At 39.2% G+C, this 19,340-nt stretch overlaps 1 protein-coding gene across 29 annotated transcripts in view; it reads right to left on the reverse strand.

Moving 5' to 3' along the window:
* RIMS2 (regulating synaptic membrane exocytosis 2) overlaps positions 1–19,340 on the reverse strand; it is a 348,435-nt gene that overhangs the window by 83,318 nt on the left and 245,777 nt on the right. For 9 of the 29 annotated variants that reach the window (XM_083748880.1, XM_083748886.1, XM_083748889.1 and 6 more), the window contains 2 exons: positions 19,012–19,053; positions 15,307–15,396 (listed from right to left, as the gene is read on the reverse strand). The exons of 15 other annotated variants lie outside the window; for them this stretch is intronic. In XM_083748880.1, coding sequence (XP_083605006.1) covers positions 15,307–15,396; positions 19,012–19,053 — 132 coding nt within the window. Of the gene's footprint in view, positions 1–10,801; positions 10,835–15,306; positions 15,397–19,011; positions 19,054–19,340 lie in introns of all 29 variants that reach the window. 5 more of the 29 variants (XM_083748888.1, XM_083748895.1, XM_083748898.1 and 2 more) reach the window with 1 other exon arrangement.

Below are 19,340 nucleotides of genomic sequence, written 5' to 3' on the forward strand. Positions count from 1 at the left end.
TATTTTTCTAAGCTCAAAATGCAGTAAGTCATCTCCTACCCTTTATGAAAACCACAGTTTATTATATGTGACCCTTCAGATTCATTAGACTCATCAGCACCAACCAGTATAGCCAAATGCCAGGATGAGAGTTTTAGTCCAGCATCAACTGGAGGGCCAAATGTTCCCATGCTTGACCTATGTATTTGTTCTGTAAACTTAAAAGCACGCATTAAAAAAAAAAGCAGGTCTTAACATTAATAAAGATTAAACCAAACTCCTGGTAAAAAATATGAATGATGAGACTAAAAAGAACCCTACAAAATATTTAGGTGTATGCTTAATGACAAATAATATAAATTTGTATAAAGATAACTATTCTAAATGTACCTGGCAAGGAAAAAAAACAGAGAATAAAATATAAAATACTGATAGATACAAAAGAGAGAGGAGGTTTCTCCCCGCTGGATATATTATATTATGAAGCATCTTGTCTGTGCTGGTTGAAGGAGTGGTTGTTATTGAAGAATTCATATATTTTAGATTTGGAAGGTCATGATAATATTTGGGGTTGGCATGCTTATTTGTGGTATGAAAAGGCAAAAGTACATAAGGTTCACAAACCATATAATTAGGAAAAAATTGTATAGACTATGGGATAAATATAAAAACGTATTGGAGACTAAAACACCACTTTGGCTTTCACTTTTGGAAGCCATAGTGATGAAAAATAAAAATATGATGGAAGGTTGGGTGACATAGAAATCTGCTAAGAGAGAAGGGTGGAGAATTTAAATTAAAATAGTTTAAGAATTTATCAGGGATGTTAACAACATGGTTACAATATCATCATTTAAATGAAGTATTTAAAAAGGATATGAAGCGGGGGTTTGGGGAACAACTATCACAACTAGAGAGAGACCTGTTAAACTGTAATGTTAAAGTAATATCTAAAGTGTATAAGATGTAATTGGAATGGGAGACAAAGGACAGACAAGTGAAATCTTCAATGTGTAAATAAACCATATACCACAGTCGCTGTCATCACTCATTCTGAGGAAATTGAACACAGGTGAAGCACCTGGAACCTCTGGAATTTCACATTGCTCAGAAATTGGGGTGGTGTGCAACAATATAATGCTGCCATGGGAAAGAGTGGGACAGCCAATTCACTTTGCCACAAATAAGGGATGGATTGGACATTACTCATTTAGTAAATACTCCTCAGGCTGGGTCCAGAATATATCAAGGACCACCTGATCCCTTATATACCTGCCTGATCGCTGAGGTTTTCGCTGTTAGTCCCCAATGGCTCAGGTGCATGGCTTGTATCCACCAGGAGCTGTGCATTCAGTGTGGGTATTTGTTCAGTGGCAGGGCACATTCACCAACTTAGGCTGGTGCATCAATTGCAACTTTCCTTGGACAGAGATTGTCTTGCTGTTGGCATCCACTTCCTTGGCTACTGTAATGTGTTGCAAATGGGACTGCCTTTTAAGATGGCTCAGAAAATGACACAGAACAGAAAGTAGCTGCTAGTTTTAACTGGGAATGATTACCGAGAACACAACTTGCTGGTGTTCAAAGAGCTCTCTGCCTGTTTCTAAGCACACACCAATGTGCTTGTGCTTATATATAAAGTTCTACACAGCTTAGAACCCAGGTACTTCAAGGTACCAACTTCCATATCAATTTTCCTCTGCCCAACAACAATCTGTTCATGCTCCTCTCTGAGCGCCCAAGACATTGGAGGTGAGGTGAATGGCAATCAGAGGGAGGGCATTTTCAGCTGCAGCACCCTGTCTGTGGAAATCACTAGAGACACTTGCCTGACACCTATTTCATTTCCATTGACAGTGATCGCTGAATATAAATCTATGCCACACAGTATTCCTGAATCCCATTTGACAAAATTATTTTTTGTTAGTTTTCTCTATGAGTTTCTATTATGGTTTCTAGGCAGGAAAGTCTTGCTTACTGCAACATTAGAAGCCTTTGATGCTCAGTCATTTCAAGGCTTGATGACTGAGGTTAGATTAAGACCCAAAGCTTTTTTTTAAAAAATGATGATGTTGATGAAGATATGGCTTAAATCTGCTGTTAGCCTTGCCATTTTGTTTAGGCTAGAAGCTGTTTAGATAGACAGCATCTGCTAAAAGACAGAGATCCTAACCAATAATGGATATAGGATTTTTGTTTTAAGCACATTGCTTGAACTCATTATGTTTAGATTCAGTCGTGATGAAAGGGTGAAGGGTTCTGTGTTTTTGAAAAGGGGTTTTGAGGCAGAACAGATCTAAGTGTCTTGGCATATGCTTAGGTAGCAAAACCATTCCTAGCGCTCAATTGAAAAACCAAATTGGGGGGCAGGAGCATTATGTGGGAGTTAATATTAACTGATGATTATACACTTGGAGGCTATTTTTTCAAAAGCTTTGGGAAGACATGCTACTACCAGGCACACAGTATCCCCTTACAGCTCACTGAAAAGAAAAGAAATGTAAGTAAGTGTCAGAGTTTTATTAGGTTCTCACTTTACTTTGGCCAAGTAGATGACAATAAACATCTCATAAGTAGGTTTTTATAGCAGACAATCTGCAACATAAGATGACATAGGAAAACTTTAGAAACCTTAATTTATCAGGGTTCCATAGGACACTTCATTGTACAAGCCTTAGTTAGAAAATAACACTCAGTACAGTGGTACCTTGGGTTACAGATGCTTCAGGTTACAGATGTCTCAGGTTACAGACTCCGCTAACCCAGAAATAGTACCTTGGGTTAAGAACTTTACTTCAGGATGATAACAGAAATCACGCGGCGGCGGCAGCAGGAGGCCCCATTAGCTAAAGTGGTACCTCAGGTTAAGAACAGTTTCAGGTTAAGAACGGACCACCAGAATGAATTAAGTTCTTAACCTGAGGTACCACTGTATTATTACAGTCATACCTCGGGTTACAGACGCTTCAGAATGCGTTTTTTCAGGTTGCGGACCACCAAAACCCAGAAGTACCGCTGCGGGTTGCGGACGCTGCGGGTTGCGAACGTGCATCCTGCACGGATCACATTTGCAACCCGAGCGTCCACTGTATTAGTAGTAGTAAGAATAATAGTAAAGCAACTACCAATGGAAATGAATGCCCATATGAAACATGGTAACTAAGACCAGTAACACTTACTCTTGTCCTCTTTGCACCCCTTAACATTTTTGTTGTTATATAAAAAGTGCATGGGTACAAAAAGGTAGAAACAAAACCCTCTGCATTCATTCCATCAAACCACCCATGGGGTTTATGGCAAGCAACGGAACACCCGTGACTAAAAAATAACCAAGAATGCACGGAAGCTACCATGCCAAACATGCCCACAGAAAAATTGGATCTGAATCATCCACTTACAATTTAACATCTCTGCCTGGAAGTAGCTACAGTGGAACCTTAGTTCTCAAACGACTTAACTGAAGAACAAATAGGCTCCCGAACGCCGAAAACCCAGAAGGAAGTGTTCCGATTTTTGAACATTTTTCAGATGTTGAACGTCTGATGCGGCTGTCAGCTATTGTTTCTGGGGTGCCTGAGCCAATCGGAAGCTGCGCCTTGGTTTTTGAATGTTTCGGAAGTCAAACAGACTTCCAGAACAGATTACATTCGATAACTAAGGTACCACTGTACAAGTAAACTCTGGCAGGAGAAGTACTACTGGAATAATGTGGCTGCTTCATGTATGTATGTATGTATGTATGTATGTATGTATGTCCCACCTTCCTCTCCAAGGAGCTCCATGTGGTGTACATGGTTCTCTGCTTCCTCCCCATTTTAGCTTCCCAATGAGCCACTGGGGTAAGTTAGGCGAAAAGGCAGTGACTGGCCCATCAGCACACAGTGAGCTTCATGGTCAGGTAGAGTTTTGAACCCTGGTCTCCCTGGTCCTAATCTGACACTCTAACTAACCACTATACTTTTACTCACACACATGATCACCTGTGGGTCACAATTTATTTATTTATTTATTTATTTATTTATTTATTTATTTCATAAAATGCATACACCTCTTAACTGTAAAATCCCTTAAAGCAGTTTAGGTAAAGGTAAAGGGACCCCTGACCATTAGGACCAGTCGTGGCCGACTCTGGGGTTGCGGCGCTCATCTCGTTTTATTGGCCAAGGGAGCCGGCATTCAGCTTCCGGGTCATGTGACCAGCATAACTAAGCCGCTTCTGGCAAACCAGAGCAGCGCTACCTTCCCACTGGAGCGGTACCTATTTCTCTACTTGCACTTTGATGTGCTTTCGAACTGCTAGGTTGGCAGGAGCAGGGACCGAGCAACGGGAGCTCACCCCGTCATGGGGATTCGAACCGCTGACCTTCTGATCGGCAAGTCCTAGGCTCTGTGGTTTAACCCACAGTGCTACCCGCGTCCCTTCAAAGCAGTTTACATAAAGGTAAAACAATTAAAATCAAGAAAAAATTACAGTCATATTTAAAAGCATATGAAAGGTAAAATACGAAAATAGATTCAAATTTCCTTAACTTTCAAAGCATCTGTGAAGGCTTCTCTAAACAAGAATGCTTTAAGCAAGATCTAGTAGCTCACCTACTGTGAATGGGAAATGCTGATGCAAGATAAACTCAAGATATATCATACAAGAAAGTGCTATTTTTGTTCACTAGGAAGAAAGTTCTAGCCTCATAGAAAGTGTTTCTGTACATATAAGAAATCCAACAAGTGGAGCTGCTCATACGTCAAACAATCTGAAAAGATGTAAGTTTTGTGGGAAATGTTGATTGGGGATTCTTTTAGCGTTGTTATTAATTACTACTACTACTACTTACGCTACTACTACTACTACTTACAGGAAAAAACAAGAATCACTAAAAACAGTAATAGTATCAAAACTATACACAAATATAAAGTCTGTTTAAAACATACAAATAATTACAATGAAAACTGTATGGCACCACCCGTATTTAGTTGACATATATTTAGTAAACAAAATTGATTATGTATGCCATGCTAACTTTACATGCTGTATAAATATCTCAAAAGTTTTTCCAACAGCCAAAAATATTTGAAATGAAACATTTGCATTGGGGAAAACTTAATACTTAATATGGTTTTAGTGTTATATTCAGATATATTTATTATGTGAACCACCCTGAGACCCCCAGTTATAGGGCGGTATATAAATTCTAATAATAATAATAATAATAATAATAATAATAATAATAATAATAATATGGAAATAATTCTATTGTAATAGTTGTATTCACATTTTCCTTCTATTGCCCAAAGGAAAAATGACAGTATTTTATACCAGATTCAAGTAGTATTGAATCAAGTAGATTCAAGTACTCCCCACAATAATCTTCCCCTTATCTTCAGTGATCCTTATATAATGTATTTGAATGTTTTAATGTATTTTATACTGTTAATGTTAATTTAAACATGCTCAAAGAACTGGTTATCTCTCTCTCTCTCTTTCTCTGTGTATTTCCTAGATTTATTCATCCCTAAAACAGTAAATTACAACTTTGAAATTGCCCGATTTGACTCATATCATAGCGATTCACTATTTCCCTCCCTTAACTTTGAAGCTGATTAAAGACAGGTTTTTACTTCCTTCATGAAATCCATCTACATTTTGTGTCTGTCTTTTAGGAAGTATTGAGTTTTGCTGAGGCTTGCTGCTAAGGTCAGCATGCACTGAAATAATCAGAACCCTTCAAAGTCACCAGAACATAGGGCACAAACCTTACAAAGTTCTCTGGCAACACAGTCCTATGCATGTCTACTCTGAAGTAAGCTCCACTGCCTTTAATGAGGCTTACTCCCTGGTAAATTTATATAGGATTGCAGCCTAACACTCAAACCATAATCTTCTAATACATACTCAAAATTGCTTAATGAATATAATATACTGCTTAAGGTGCTGGTTTTAACCTTCAAAGCCCTATATGGCCTAGAACACTCTGAAGGTCCCAGGCCCCAGGAAAATTAGACTGGCCTCGACCAGAGCCAGGGCCTTTTCAGCTGTGGCCCCGGCCTGGTGGAACGCTCTCCCACAAGAGACTAGGGCCCTGCGGGATTTGACATCTTTCCGCAAGGCCTGCAAGACTGAGCTGTTCTGTCAGGCCTTTGGCCAGGGGGCAGTCTGACCTATTTTCCTTTATATAAGAACAAGCATGAAGGAGGCCTCCCAGCCTGTGCACAGGTCCTTATATGATCAGTGAAAACAGCTGGTCCTGGCAAGTATTAACCGCTCTCAGTCTTAACCATTTGTCCAGATTTTAATTAATTTTAAGATGTATTTTAATTAATTGATGCCTTTTTTATGTATACTGTGTTATTTGTATGATGTTAGTCGCTCTGAGCCTGGCTTCGGCTGGGGAGGGCGAGGTACAAATAAAATTTACTATTATTATTATTATTATTATTATTATTATTATTATTATTATTACAAGCAAGGTGGTTAAAAAGCACATATTTTCCCCACCTTTCAATGTAACTCATGTGAAATGGAGATTCTAATGTGCGTTATTTGTCATAAATAAATATCCAGAAAATTGCAGCTGTATTAACAAGTTGTGTGTTCTTGTATAGGACTTTCCGACCTTACATATACTTTAACACAGATCACTATGGTGCTACCCCACAATAATCTTCCCCTTATCTTCAGTGATCCTTATATAAAACATCACTGCTCAATACCCTGTTTTTATCTATTCCCTGTGCGTAAAATTCAATGAGGCAGTTTCTATTTGGAAAGCAGACTATGACTATTTTTCTAGCAGACACTACCTCATTCAGTGCACAGGACAGACAGTGCTCAGAGTTGCAGAGCAGGGTCACCCATCAAATACTCAAGACATTACGAGCTGACAGAATTAAATTTGCATGTACAATTTAAGACACAGGCAATGCTTCCTGATACAGTTCAACTAATAAGGTAATTAACCATGATGCTGGTGAATAAGCTGCAGTAACCAAGTATATATTAGGGGTTTATCTTTTACAGTGACTTTCAGAATGACATTGTTGTAATTTATAATCTGCATGTGCTGCAAGAAGCTTTACTGTTGAATGCTAAAGCATTCTGAAAATGTAGTACATATTATTCATTCAATGCTGAATAGTCAGACAACCCTCCCCACATTAAAATGACTTAATGTCTCACCACGCCTCACCCCTCACTGGCCATCCTCTGATCCCTCCTTGAGTGCTTTTGCTTTGACCTGTAATAATGCCTCTTGCCTGTGTTACTGGAGGTGGTGTGTGTGTGTGTTTATGTGTGTCTGGATTGCTGCTTACTGTACAAAGGTAGGAGTCATATACACCACCCTTTGTCTCTTCCACTGGCATGTGCCCCCCGCCCCCCGAAGGTTGCCCATGAGGGAACATGGGCCTCAGGCTGAAGAAGACTGATTTGTCTTAGACTAGATCTGTGTTTGAAGCTTTTGCTTTTAGAAAAATGGAAACAAGATGAGGCGATGATAGGTGAATTAAAACAAACAGATGCTGCTGGGGGGGGGGGCTTTGTTAGCATTAAAGATAGTTTCTGACATTTTCTAAGCACAATTTCTCATCCAATTAATCCCACATAGAGGTGTGAGATTTCCAAATCAGAAATACAGATTTTGAGTAAGAAAAATCACAGCCTGACCCATGAAACCTATTCATATGAAGAATAAAAACACAAAAAACATGTTTTGAGTAGTCCATACACATTGATATATTTTGGAGAAACAAAGTTTGTTTGGGTTACGTAACCAACTTATTGAATTTGAAGACGACAGTAAAAAAACTTTCTTGAACCTAAAGCACTTTGCCACCAACTAAGCTGTATTTTCCAACTGCTATGCTACCACACTCCAAACCACAATTAAACACCAGCACTGTTGATGCAGTACCACAAATGTTTAGGTGGGGTATGTAAGTGTTTCTGCTTATCAGCTACTGTGCTGCAAGAAAGAGAATGGGGTAACCGTTCATACTTCCTTAAAATAACAGTGTAAAATGTATGTCACCCTAATAAATGATATATTCTTATGTGTGCAATTGAGGCAGGATAATGTAATGGGGCTATAGACCAGAAACAAAGAATTCAAGAGTAGTGAGAAGAGTATTCATGAATGAAGAGGCTCTGTAATAAGGTCCACAACATCTAACAATGGAAAAACATAAGTAAGTACCAAGGTACCACACACTACTAAAATAAAGATGCAGCATTAAAGCAGGAATCTGACAAACCTTTGGATATACTTTGGATATACTCTTTAGGAGAGAAACTGCGGGCAAAGTTTATACCAAATCTTGATAAAAATTGGATAAAACTGGTAGAAGCCAGATAGCATACTGCATTCAGATGATGTGCAACCAGTTAGCCACTATGGGGAAAATTCAACACAAGATCCTCCAGGCTAAGCAGTTTAGGATGAAGCAGCTTAGGATGAAGCCAGCTGCTTCCTGGTTCAGGTGGCATTAAGTGTCCAGTCACAGCTCAGCTGCAGATACACCAGTGTAACTTGCTCATCCTAGCTCAGCTGGCTGAACCAAACCTAAATGAGACGAAACTGGTGTAAGTCCCCCCAAAATGGGTGTTCTGGTAGTGTGGTGGGGGCACGGCAAGAAAGGAGGGACTTAGGTTGCTTCCTAAGCCCACTCAGCTTGGTCATGTGAATTGGTAACCCAGCATGGAACAGTATTTTAAATGCTTGTTTCCTCTTTGCCAGGCTTAGGAAGAGCAGCAGAAGCAGCCCCACTGCTCAATGGGGTTTGGGTCAGGCATATCTTTACACCAACTTAAATTATACTGGCTTGCTTCATGCCAGCTTCTTGTGAATAGAATTGCTTCATTTATAAACAAACCATGGGAAGTCAAAGTCCACTAAGAGCTATCAATCATACTATTTTATTTTTCGTTATTTAACAGAATTTGTACACCACTTAATTGTAAATGAAGTATCCAAAACATTCTAGCGTTAGGGTCATGTCAAGGTCTAGGTCTTTTATTCTGAACTATGTAAATGTTTTGAAATGGAAGAGAAATCAAACAAAAAAATCTAAGGAATAAAGGGACACAACCATAGGAAGGAGAGGATGGGCTGATGGAGAAGTTTTTCACTTCTATGTGTGGTCCAGGGTGCATAAAGCAAACCTGGCACCTGTGCTGCACCAGGAAGCCAGGGATGCTGCAGGTAGCTTGGCCAGGGGAGGTCCTGCCGGGAGCCCACAGGGAGCATGTCTCCTCCACCTACATAACAGACTTCATGATCTGGCGAGAGCACCTGCCTTTTGACCCCAGCTGCTGCTGCTTCTGACACCACCAGCCCCATACCCCACCACTTCAAGGACTCAGAAGGCCAAGAAACAGGACAGCGAGTTGGTGGTACCCACTGCCCTCCTGGAAAAGTTGACCAATGCATCAGAGATGCTGAGGAACATTCAGCAGCTTTCCCTCTCCCTCAACCTGCCCACCTAGAGAGGCTCCTCAGATGCTGTTGAACTGGGAAGGAAAACTAGCAGCTGCAGCAGTGTTTCCCACTTCTGGCTACAAAAAACAACAACAGCCATGGAACATACTAGAATGGATCATTTCAGGTACAGGGTCCTAGAAAGCAATTTCCCAACATCTTCTATTGGAACAAAGCATGCCAGCAGATAAAAAGACCAATATCGTACAATGAAGAAGCAGTGGCTTTTTAACCCATAAGAATCCAGGAATCTTTAGCCCAACATGGGGCTCAAACCCACAACCCAGAGATTAAGAATCTTAATCTATTTAGCAGCAGAGCTATTGAGAAGTGTTTAATGGTTTAATTGTTTATACTAATAATTTTATTGTTTTATTATTTCTGTAAACCACTTTGAAGTTTTTTATGATCAAGCAGTATAAGTTAAATAAATAAATAAATAAATAAATAAACAAAGGTGCAAATGTGAACCATGCCACTTTGGTAGAAGCAGGAATAGCACCATGTGTGGGAAATTAAACTTCTACAAAAGGTGAAATGGTATATTATTTAATGAGATGTTTGGAGGCACCTTGCCTTGCACTAAATGCTTTGTGCAAGTTTTATCATATGCTGAAACTTGTTACAAGGGTAGCATGTTCAGACACAGAAGTATCATACTGCCCTCTAACAGATCTGTTCCTCTGAATTCTATCCGTGTGCACATAGAGTTGCCCTTTATTATATGGCATAATTCAGATTAATAATGGGCAAGTATAACCACTCTACTTTCCTATTATTTTGTACTGGAAAACACATAAGGAAGAACTGGGCTTCTTTGAACCTTTAATCCTTTTTACATCAGCTATTCTTCTTCTAATTTCCTTAGCCAGTGGCTGCTATTTGAAGTACATAGATCATGTTCAACCTAGTTTTGTGGCCAATGACCCTCTTCACTATGGCTAGAGAATATTTTAATTAACAAATTGTCCTATAGCTAATAATTTAAACATAAATCTTATATAGATGAGTTGTAACTGTTAGGATTACCTAGAAATCTAAATAAACAGAATATAGTGACAGCCAGCTACAAATAAATACAAATGAAAATGTTTTCTCCCCACATTGTTAATGTAATACATCATGAAAATGCCTGCTTTAATTTTCAGTATATTTAGTACCCTATCCAAAATAATTAATCAAATAGCAAACACCTAAGGTTTCATTCTTTTCTAGTGATGACAGAATAAGGGAAAGAAAGTTATGTATGTGTACATACATGAGAGAAATGTGATGTGAGAAATGTAATGCCAAAAATCACAGGACAAATTAGAAGGAAAGTAGAACAGAGAAAACCAATAGAAGAGACAGACCTGGGTTTCTTCTCCTTGATGAGTCCACTTCTTCTGTTATCACGTTGTGTAATGGACAGACAGAGACACAAAGAAGATGGACGTGAGAGGATGTACTCAGAAGGAAAAACTGACACTGAGGGAAAGGGCCACAATTGTTTGAGAAAGAAACCTGCAGCGCATAATCAGTCAATGGGAAAAAGAAAACACAAGAAACACCAAAAGGAACAAAGTATTCATTTGAACCAGAAAGGAACAGAAAAATGTTAGTGATCGGGGGAGAAAAACAGTATTTAAGCTGTCCAACCAGTGTGGCTAGGAAAGAGGAAAGAAAGAGATGTGTTCAGTCCACGAATATTCAGCTTACCTAAAGATTTATTCTGGGATAAAATTAAATGTTAGCTCTGATTTTTTTATTCATTTTCACATTATTAAGTAGTTTAGAAACTTTATATTGTCTATTTTGAATGAAGATGAACCATCTTCCTTACATAGCAGGAAAGCAGTGAAAAAATCACATTTTCGGGGGGGGGGGGAATCCATGCTTTCTAGAATGCCCAGTTAGAATGAATATTAATTGAACAAATGCATATATATATTTGAACTATTAATCAAGCTAAGCAACTAAAGGCTGAAAGACAAGGTAAGTTAAAACTGGCAGCTTGACCGAGTGCAATTGGGCTTACAGGAAGATAGAATTCAGATCATGCATGGCTCTAACCTAACCAGAAAATTATATTTCCCCTCAATCACATACTTCATACATCTGATTTAATGATTAGCAATTAATACAGATGAAGCAAAAACAGTATGGGAGTCCAAAATGTGGCATTAGACAATTTGAAACTAAATTAAGAACTACCCACTTAAAGCAATACAACTGACCTGGGCAGCTTTTCACTCCTTTTTTTATTAAAGTCAGCATAAATTACCAAATAATTTTGAATCCCATAAGCCATTCATATATTCAAAATCTTCTCAGAATTCATCAGCCCTAATATAATCTTAATTCACAGTTGCATCTGGTCCATCAAGGCTCTGCCTGCCCTCTTCCCCAAATGCCTGGCTCTTTAGCAGGCAAAGTGAAGCTGCATGGAGCAGGGGATATTCCCAGCAGACTAAGGTTCCTACAACATTAATGGCTTAAAATACAAAGAGGTTGATTCCCCCCAGGCCCAGATCTGCCACCTGAGAGGACTGGCTCACCGTGCTTCATAGGTAGGCAAGCCCTGGCACAACAGCACTCATTGCACTGTTGATTATCAGTAACTGGTATTCAGAGGTATGTTGCCTCCAATATTGATAGCAGTATATAGCCATCATGGCTAGTAGCCACTGATAGCCTTATCCTCCATGAATTTGTTTAATCCCCTAATCTTTTGGCAGCAAATTATATTGTTAAAGAAGCATTTCCTTTTGCTGTCCTGAATCTCCCAACACCCAGCTTCATTCTAGTTTTATGAGAAAGGGAGAGAAACTTTGCTCCATAGACTTTCTCCACATTATGAATATTTTTATATATAGCTGTCCTGTCTCTGCTCCTTACTCATCTTTCTCCCCTAAACTAAAAAGCTCTGAATGTAATCTTTTCCTTGAATGAGAATTCCTCCACTCCCTTGATTATTTTGCTTGCCCTTTTCTGAACCTATGCCAGCTCTACAATATCCTTTTTGAGATGAAGTGGCCAGAACTGTATACAGTATCCCAAATATAGTCTCACCATATGTTCATATGATGACATTACGATATTGGCATTTATTTTCAACCCCTTGCCTAATGATCCTTGGCATAGAATTAGGCCTTTTTCACTTGCTGGGCCAACAGCTTCATTGAGCTATCCACTACAACCCCAGTCACCACCAGTTCAAACCCCATCATTGCATAGGTGAAGTTAGTATTATTTGTCCAACTGTGCATCACTTTACACTTGCATTCATTGAACCACATTTGTCATTTAATGCCCATTCATCCAGTTTGGGGAGCTCCTTTTGGAGCTCCTTGAAATTCCCTTTTGTTCTTATCCAAGTGTCATCAGCAAACTTGGTTCCCTCATTGCTCACCTCTAACTTAAGGTCATTCATGTGCAAGTAAAAAGCACAGGTCCCAATACATATAGTTGGGGAACCCCACTTCTTAAATCCCTCTATTGTGAGAACTGAGACTTTATCAAAAGTTTTTTGAAAATCTAAGTACTGTATACTGTACATTGTTGGATTGGATCACCCCTATCCATATGCTTATTGATACTGTCAAATAACTCTAAAGGGTTAGTCAGGAAGGATATATTCTCTTGGAAGCTACACTGGTTCTGCTTCAGCAAGACTTGTTGTTCTATGACAATAAAGATGATATTATTATTATTATTATTATTATTATTATTATTATTATTATTATTATTATTTTGGTAATTCCATTTTAATAACGCTTCCCATCAGTTCCACCAATCAGTTGGGTGGAACCTGTCCCCAAGATCCCCATTTTGAATACTTAATAAAGGAATTGTAAGCAGAACCTTCTCCATAGATTTCAGCTGGTGACTATATAGAGAAAGATGCCTCAAATATGCAAGGCCCCTGACTTAGAATCTTTCTTGCAGCTGGTGCAGCTACCACACTTGGACATGCTCTCCACATCCCATGCTTGATAGTCAGTGGGAGCCTGTATCTTATGCTACCTGAAGGTTCTGAGCATTAGTAATCAATGGAACACGTTACAGTAGCCAATTACTAAGATTACAAAAGTTTGGCAAATGTTAAATAAACACCCATATTCCAGATAAAGTTGCAACAAGCAATTTCCTCCTACGGTATAAGTACGGTAGTCTGGTCTGCTCTTTCAGCACAGTCCAGTAATGTGTTTTGCATCACTCAAAGGCATGGGAGATCTTCAGTAATGTAGTTTATAATCACCTTTATAGATAGTTATCATGTCTCCACACCTATGTACAGTTGATCTAAAAAGGGCCTATAGATCAGGCAACCTTGTTTCTACTCCACAAATATGTCCAAACATGATTATGTCTCCAGATCACGAGACTTGGAAGTTATATTAAGATAGAACAGAAAGGTCAGTGGGGTTTTTAAGAAGGTACTAACAACACATAAACAAAGAATTTATATCTGCAAGGAGGTTGGCAATTCTGAATTGGTCTCAAAACAGGGCTCAGTGTTGAGCTATAAATTAATTGCTGACAGAATGGAAAGCTAGTACTTTGACAGTATTTCTCTTTTTTACTTCACTTATAACCCACATCTAAAAGTGAGCGATGGCAGAGGAACATTTTGAGAGAACAAGAGTACAGAGGACTTTTAGTGACACTATCTGGGAAAGGTAGCTTCCCTTACACTGTTATAAACTTGACTTTTACAATCTCATATGTATCCTTGAGAGTAGGAGAAAGCTGCAGACCTGCAAGGAAAAGCAAGGAACTGAATGCAAATAATTCTTTTTCAATCAAATGTATCCCTCCTGGCAAATGATTGCTCATCTATTCAAGTAGATACAATCTGACAGAATAATTAAGGCATATTGGATCCATCTTTTGGGCACAAATAGTCAGGCCTTCTAACCTACTCACAACTTGTGGAATGCTATCAACTTTGCACCAGTTGATGGAACTGACTTCCCCTTCCTCTACTTTCCTTACAGTCCTGCACATATTTCCAAAATCTGTTCCAGAGGCTCCCCCAAGATTCCAGAACACATTTTGGGTATCACATTGGGGGGCAGTAGGGGAGAGAGACAAAGTATGTTGCAAAAGTAGTCTGATGTTGGATATCACCCACTATCCATACATCTAACACAGCATATGTTAGATCTTCACATTCCACACCCCTCTCAGCAAACAAGCACCCCGTCTGCCCCAAATCCCAACTATATAGCTTTCAAATGTAACAATGGCTGATTTCTAGCCATTCAGATTTCCCATTTATTGCATGCATGTTTTCCCATCTTCTTAGAGAAAGTTGATTCCTTTTCAGCATGACTCTTACAATCCACTCACTTCCAAACACCATTGTTTATATATTTTGCTTTCATAATAACCCCTTTCACCAACACCTTGTTTTCTATTCCCCCTCCCGCACTCTTTTGGCTCCACATTCCTTCGCCACTTTGTCATTTACAACCACATTATGCCCCTTTCCCCCATAGTAAAAATAACCCAGACCAACCTCCTAAAACCCTCCTGGCTTTGGTCATTTAATACCCTTGAACATGTTTAATTCCTGATTTTAAAATGTATCAATTATGACAAAAGAATGGAACATTTTTGTAAAAAATTACTAACTTAAGCCAAGCACGTTTTTTAATTAATGGGCTTTCTAACACAAGTGGCTCTATTTTCGCTACTCTAAAAAAAGAAACTGTGCCACATGACTAATCTAAATAATTGCTACAAACTAAAAATAAAAATAAAAATCACAAAGTGAAAAAAGGTACATTAAGCACACACTCATTACAAAAGCATGAAATGTAACAATTTTATAGTCTCATGCTTTCAGGTGGTTTTCCAAACCCTGACAAACCTGGCTGAGTATGATGTTTCTTTCTTGGCAATGATTTGTCATCAGTTATTGTACCATTCACCTTTTTCTGCTGGTCTTCCCATGTAACTTCTAGCGTAAACCAAAAGAAATCAGAGCTTGTCAGAAACATTAATTAACTTCTGTAAGATACCTAACATCATTTGATGAAGTTCAGTCTAAAGTACAATCACTGGTAGGGCCAGAACTAGATTCTGTTTTTTCTTCGTTGACCATGTAGTATTTTACAAGGATTAAAGTATGTTTAGGTTTAGAGCTTCCTACTACAAAAAAGCTAATATAATATATAGCCAATATAATTCTTAAAAACAGCAGTTTTATTTGTATGTTTATTTTAGTGCTATTAATTTACATGACTCTTTATTGTTAGGCCCCTGCACGAAGGATCTTACGATCTAAAATTTGACATAAGGGAGGCAACAGAGGAAGGGGTATAGTCAGGGGTAAAAATGGGGGACATAAAAATTATTTCAGTAACACAAATGTTGACTTAGTAGCAGTAGGCTCATTTATATTTGGCTTAATTATTTAGGCTTGCTTATAGCAAAAGCCTATGCATATTTACCCATAAATAAGTCCCATTGTGGGGCTTACTCCCAGATAAATGTGTTTAGGATTGCAGTATTAGTTATTTATAATGGTGTTCTCCCCCCATCCCCAATTCAAACTAACCAGTATGTCCCAAAATAGGTAGAAAATATAATATATAATATAATGCACATTTTGGAATTCCTTGCTGGTTTTACTGCCAGCTAACAAATTACAAACTACCTTGTTAGATCAGATCAAAGTTTTCAAAAGTGGCTACTCAGAAGACTCTGGAAACTCACAAGAAGTCATGAAGATTATAGCCTTCCCGCTGTGTGTCACCACTGTCTGTGGCTCAGAGATTTACTGGCTCTGAACATAAAGGATCTATTTAGCTGCTTGGCTTACAGTCTTGATATACCCATTCACCAAAAATTGGTTTAATCTTTTGTAAGGACATAAGAACACAAAAATAGCTTTCTGGATCAGGCCAATGGCCCATCTAGTCCAGCACCCGGTTCTCAGACGTTTTAGTGTTCCAAAGTGCTATACTATGCATTTCTACTCAGAAGAAAATCCCATCCAATTCAATAGATTTACACAAAGTAAATGTGCACTGGATTGCACATACTGTACTTGCAGATAAACTGTGATACCTGGATAGCAGTGAAGCAGGAATAAACTTCCCTATGTGTAAAATACCTCTTAAATTTAGGACTTCATGAACAGAAGTTCCAACAAGAAGGAAGGTCTGATGCTATAATGATTGTTAGGCAACCCAACTCTTTTGAAAACAAAACAAGACATAAGTTTCCTCATCTCTTTCATCTGCCTCTCTTCTCTTCCAAGCTGAAAGAAACATTAGTGTATGGCATGGTACTGCAGAGATGCTTAACTGACCACCTGCAGCTACTTATCAGATGAGAGAGGGGGAGGGGCAAAGCACAAGGTGGGGTAGTGGAAACACACTGGCAGGGGCACTGGATTTGCTCCATTAGTGTGTTTGTACCCATACAATTTACTTTCCTTTTTTTCTTCCTATCTCTTTTTCCATTTTGTACTTTTATCCATTAGAGTGTTTGCCATTATTTTAAACCAGTGATGGCCAAACTTGGCCCTCCAGCTGTTTTGGGACTACAATTCCCATCATCCCCGACCACTGGTTCTGTTAGCTAGGGATGATGGAAGTTGTTGTAGTCCAAAAACAGCTGGAGGGCCAGGTTTGGCCATCACTGTTTTAAACTGTAAGCAGCTGTGAGTGCATTGGCAGAAAGGCAACATATAAATATTGTAAGCAAAAAAGCCAAATAAATAAATGATTTGGCACATTAATTCCTTAACACTATAATTTGCATTTATTGTTTTGATTAGATTAACTAGGTTTTATTTTGCTTGCACATTTTAAATAAACTCAACGAGGAAAATTCAACATTGCTTTCTTCTGTATAGATAGCATAATAGATTTGCACCTGTGTTTATATTCTTGTAACAATGCGCTCATACAGAGAGAGAGAGAACCAGCAAAATATACTTGAGTTTTGCAGCTTTTCAGATACCTCCCTTCTAAACACTATAAGCATGGAAATAGGCAAAAGTTGAAAGCTTGATTCTCAGGACCATGAAGAAATTAGACTAAACTTGTAATGGGTGCTCTTTCCTAATGTGGGTGCAGCTCCCATTGCTGGAGTGATGCCGAAAGGGCTCATCAGAACCCTGCTTCTCTCCTTCCATCCCAAATTATTCCAAACTTAACTAGCTTGCACTAAGAGTGGGTAGTGTAAAACAGGACCCTACAGGGATCACTGAATCCATAGCAAGGAAGATCATACACATACACCAGGCTTGAGTTCACTTAATTTCTCTTGGCCTCCTCAGCTTCAAGTGCATTTCAAGACTGTAATCTTGCAGACAGGCTGCTTAAATCCCATCTGTCCCAGAAGATTTAAACAGCTTAACAGCATACAGGATCACAGTCAAAATATTCTAGCTGCTGTTGCATATTGTCCTTTCTGTCTTACATAGTGTACACGGCAGGCCCATGTACATTGTAGCTGTGGGGGGGTGCAGAAGCAGGCAGCAAATGACAACACACACACAATTACGCTGGATTCAATTAGGCTGTAACTTCATTGATTACAATGCAAGAGGTTTAGGGTAGGCATTGGGCATGTATCCATGTGACCAACCAGCCTGCCTGCTTGTTAATGAGCTGTATTTTAGCAGCTGAGGCTGACCACTGCTGGGGTTCACCACAGTGTGAACTACTTCTGCCGAACCTCCTCTGGCCACTGGTGGGGGGGGTGCAATGGCCTGTCAGCACCTGAGCCGGGCTTCTGGACAGAAATTTCCACCCTCCAAGGTCCCTTAGGGGGATCCACCGTTGGGCTGCGGCCAGGTGCCCTTCCTCTGTCCCTCCCTCCTAAGGATCCAGCCAAATGCTTCTTCCGCTGTAGGAAAGTTTTGACAATTGCTGTGAGGTAAGCAAAAGCCCACAGGAAATGATCGGTCTGCCTGTGGGTAAAATTTCCACCCCATCCACCCCACCACGTCCTGAATCCAGCAGCCAACAAATTGTCCATAGGAATGCACTCATTTTAAACAGTGTAAAAATCTGGAAAATGGAATCGCAATTACAATAAATACAAGTAGAGGGTAGGTGGGAAGATTGGCTGGAAGCTGTGATGGTGGAAGCTGGGCAGGTCTGCCAGACTTTCAAAATCTGCACTTTGGTTTGCCCCAGAAGCTCTGCCCCCTGAGGACCCAGCAATGAATCTCTCAGCCTCACCCACAGTCTCTGCTGTCTGTGTCGTTGCAAAGAGTGTAAAGCACTTTGCAGCAGGCATGAGGTTCCAGATACGGCTCCCTTCTTCCCCAACAGCTGTGCTGGGTCAAACGAGCATTCCCGGTTGCAATGTGGGATACGTTTTGCAATAGGTGCAATAAGAAAACTGTTAATATTATTCCCAATAATAGAAGTTAAAGGTAAAAGGTAAAGGACCCCTAAATGGTTAAGTCCAGTCAAAGGCGACAGAAGATCAGTGTATGACAATAACTAAATATTAATGCACTGTTAACTAAGCTAATAGACAACATGCAACATAAACTACAAGTAATATAGCTCTACACAAACACAATCTAGTAGTTATGGCATGAACTTGCCTTTCCTCCCACTAACAGGTGTATGATGTTTTTCCTCACAATCTTTATGGCAATAAAAACAGAGAGTGAAAATTAGTAATTACATAAGAGATGACACAGTGTTCTTCCCAAACCACCCAAGTGTTAATACACAGAAGCAAACACAATCCTCATGTATCATTTGCAATAATAATAACACACAGAGCTTCACACTTGTTCTACTAAAATCTTCTTAAATCAATGTAACCCAACAATTATATCAACAAAGGTAAATAATAATCAATTACAAGGTCCACAATCAAAACAGTTATTTATGTGCAGGTAAGGGAAGTATCATGGGACGCAGGTGG

This window comes from Podarcis gaigeae (assembly GCF_964106915.1).
Source record: "Podarcis gaigeae genome assembly, chromosome: 7".
NCBI classification, from domain to species: Eukaryota; Metazoa; Chordata; class Lepidosauria; order Squamata; family Lacertidae; genus Podarcis; species Podarcis gaigeae.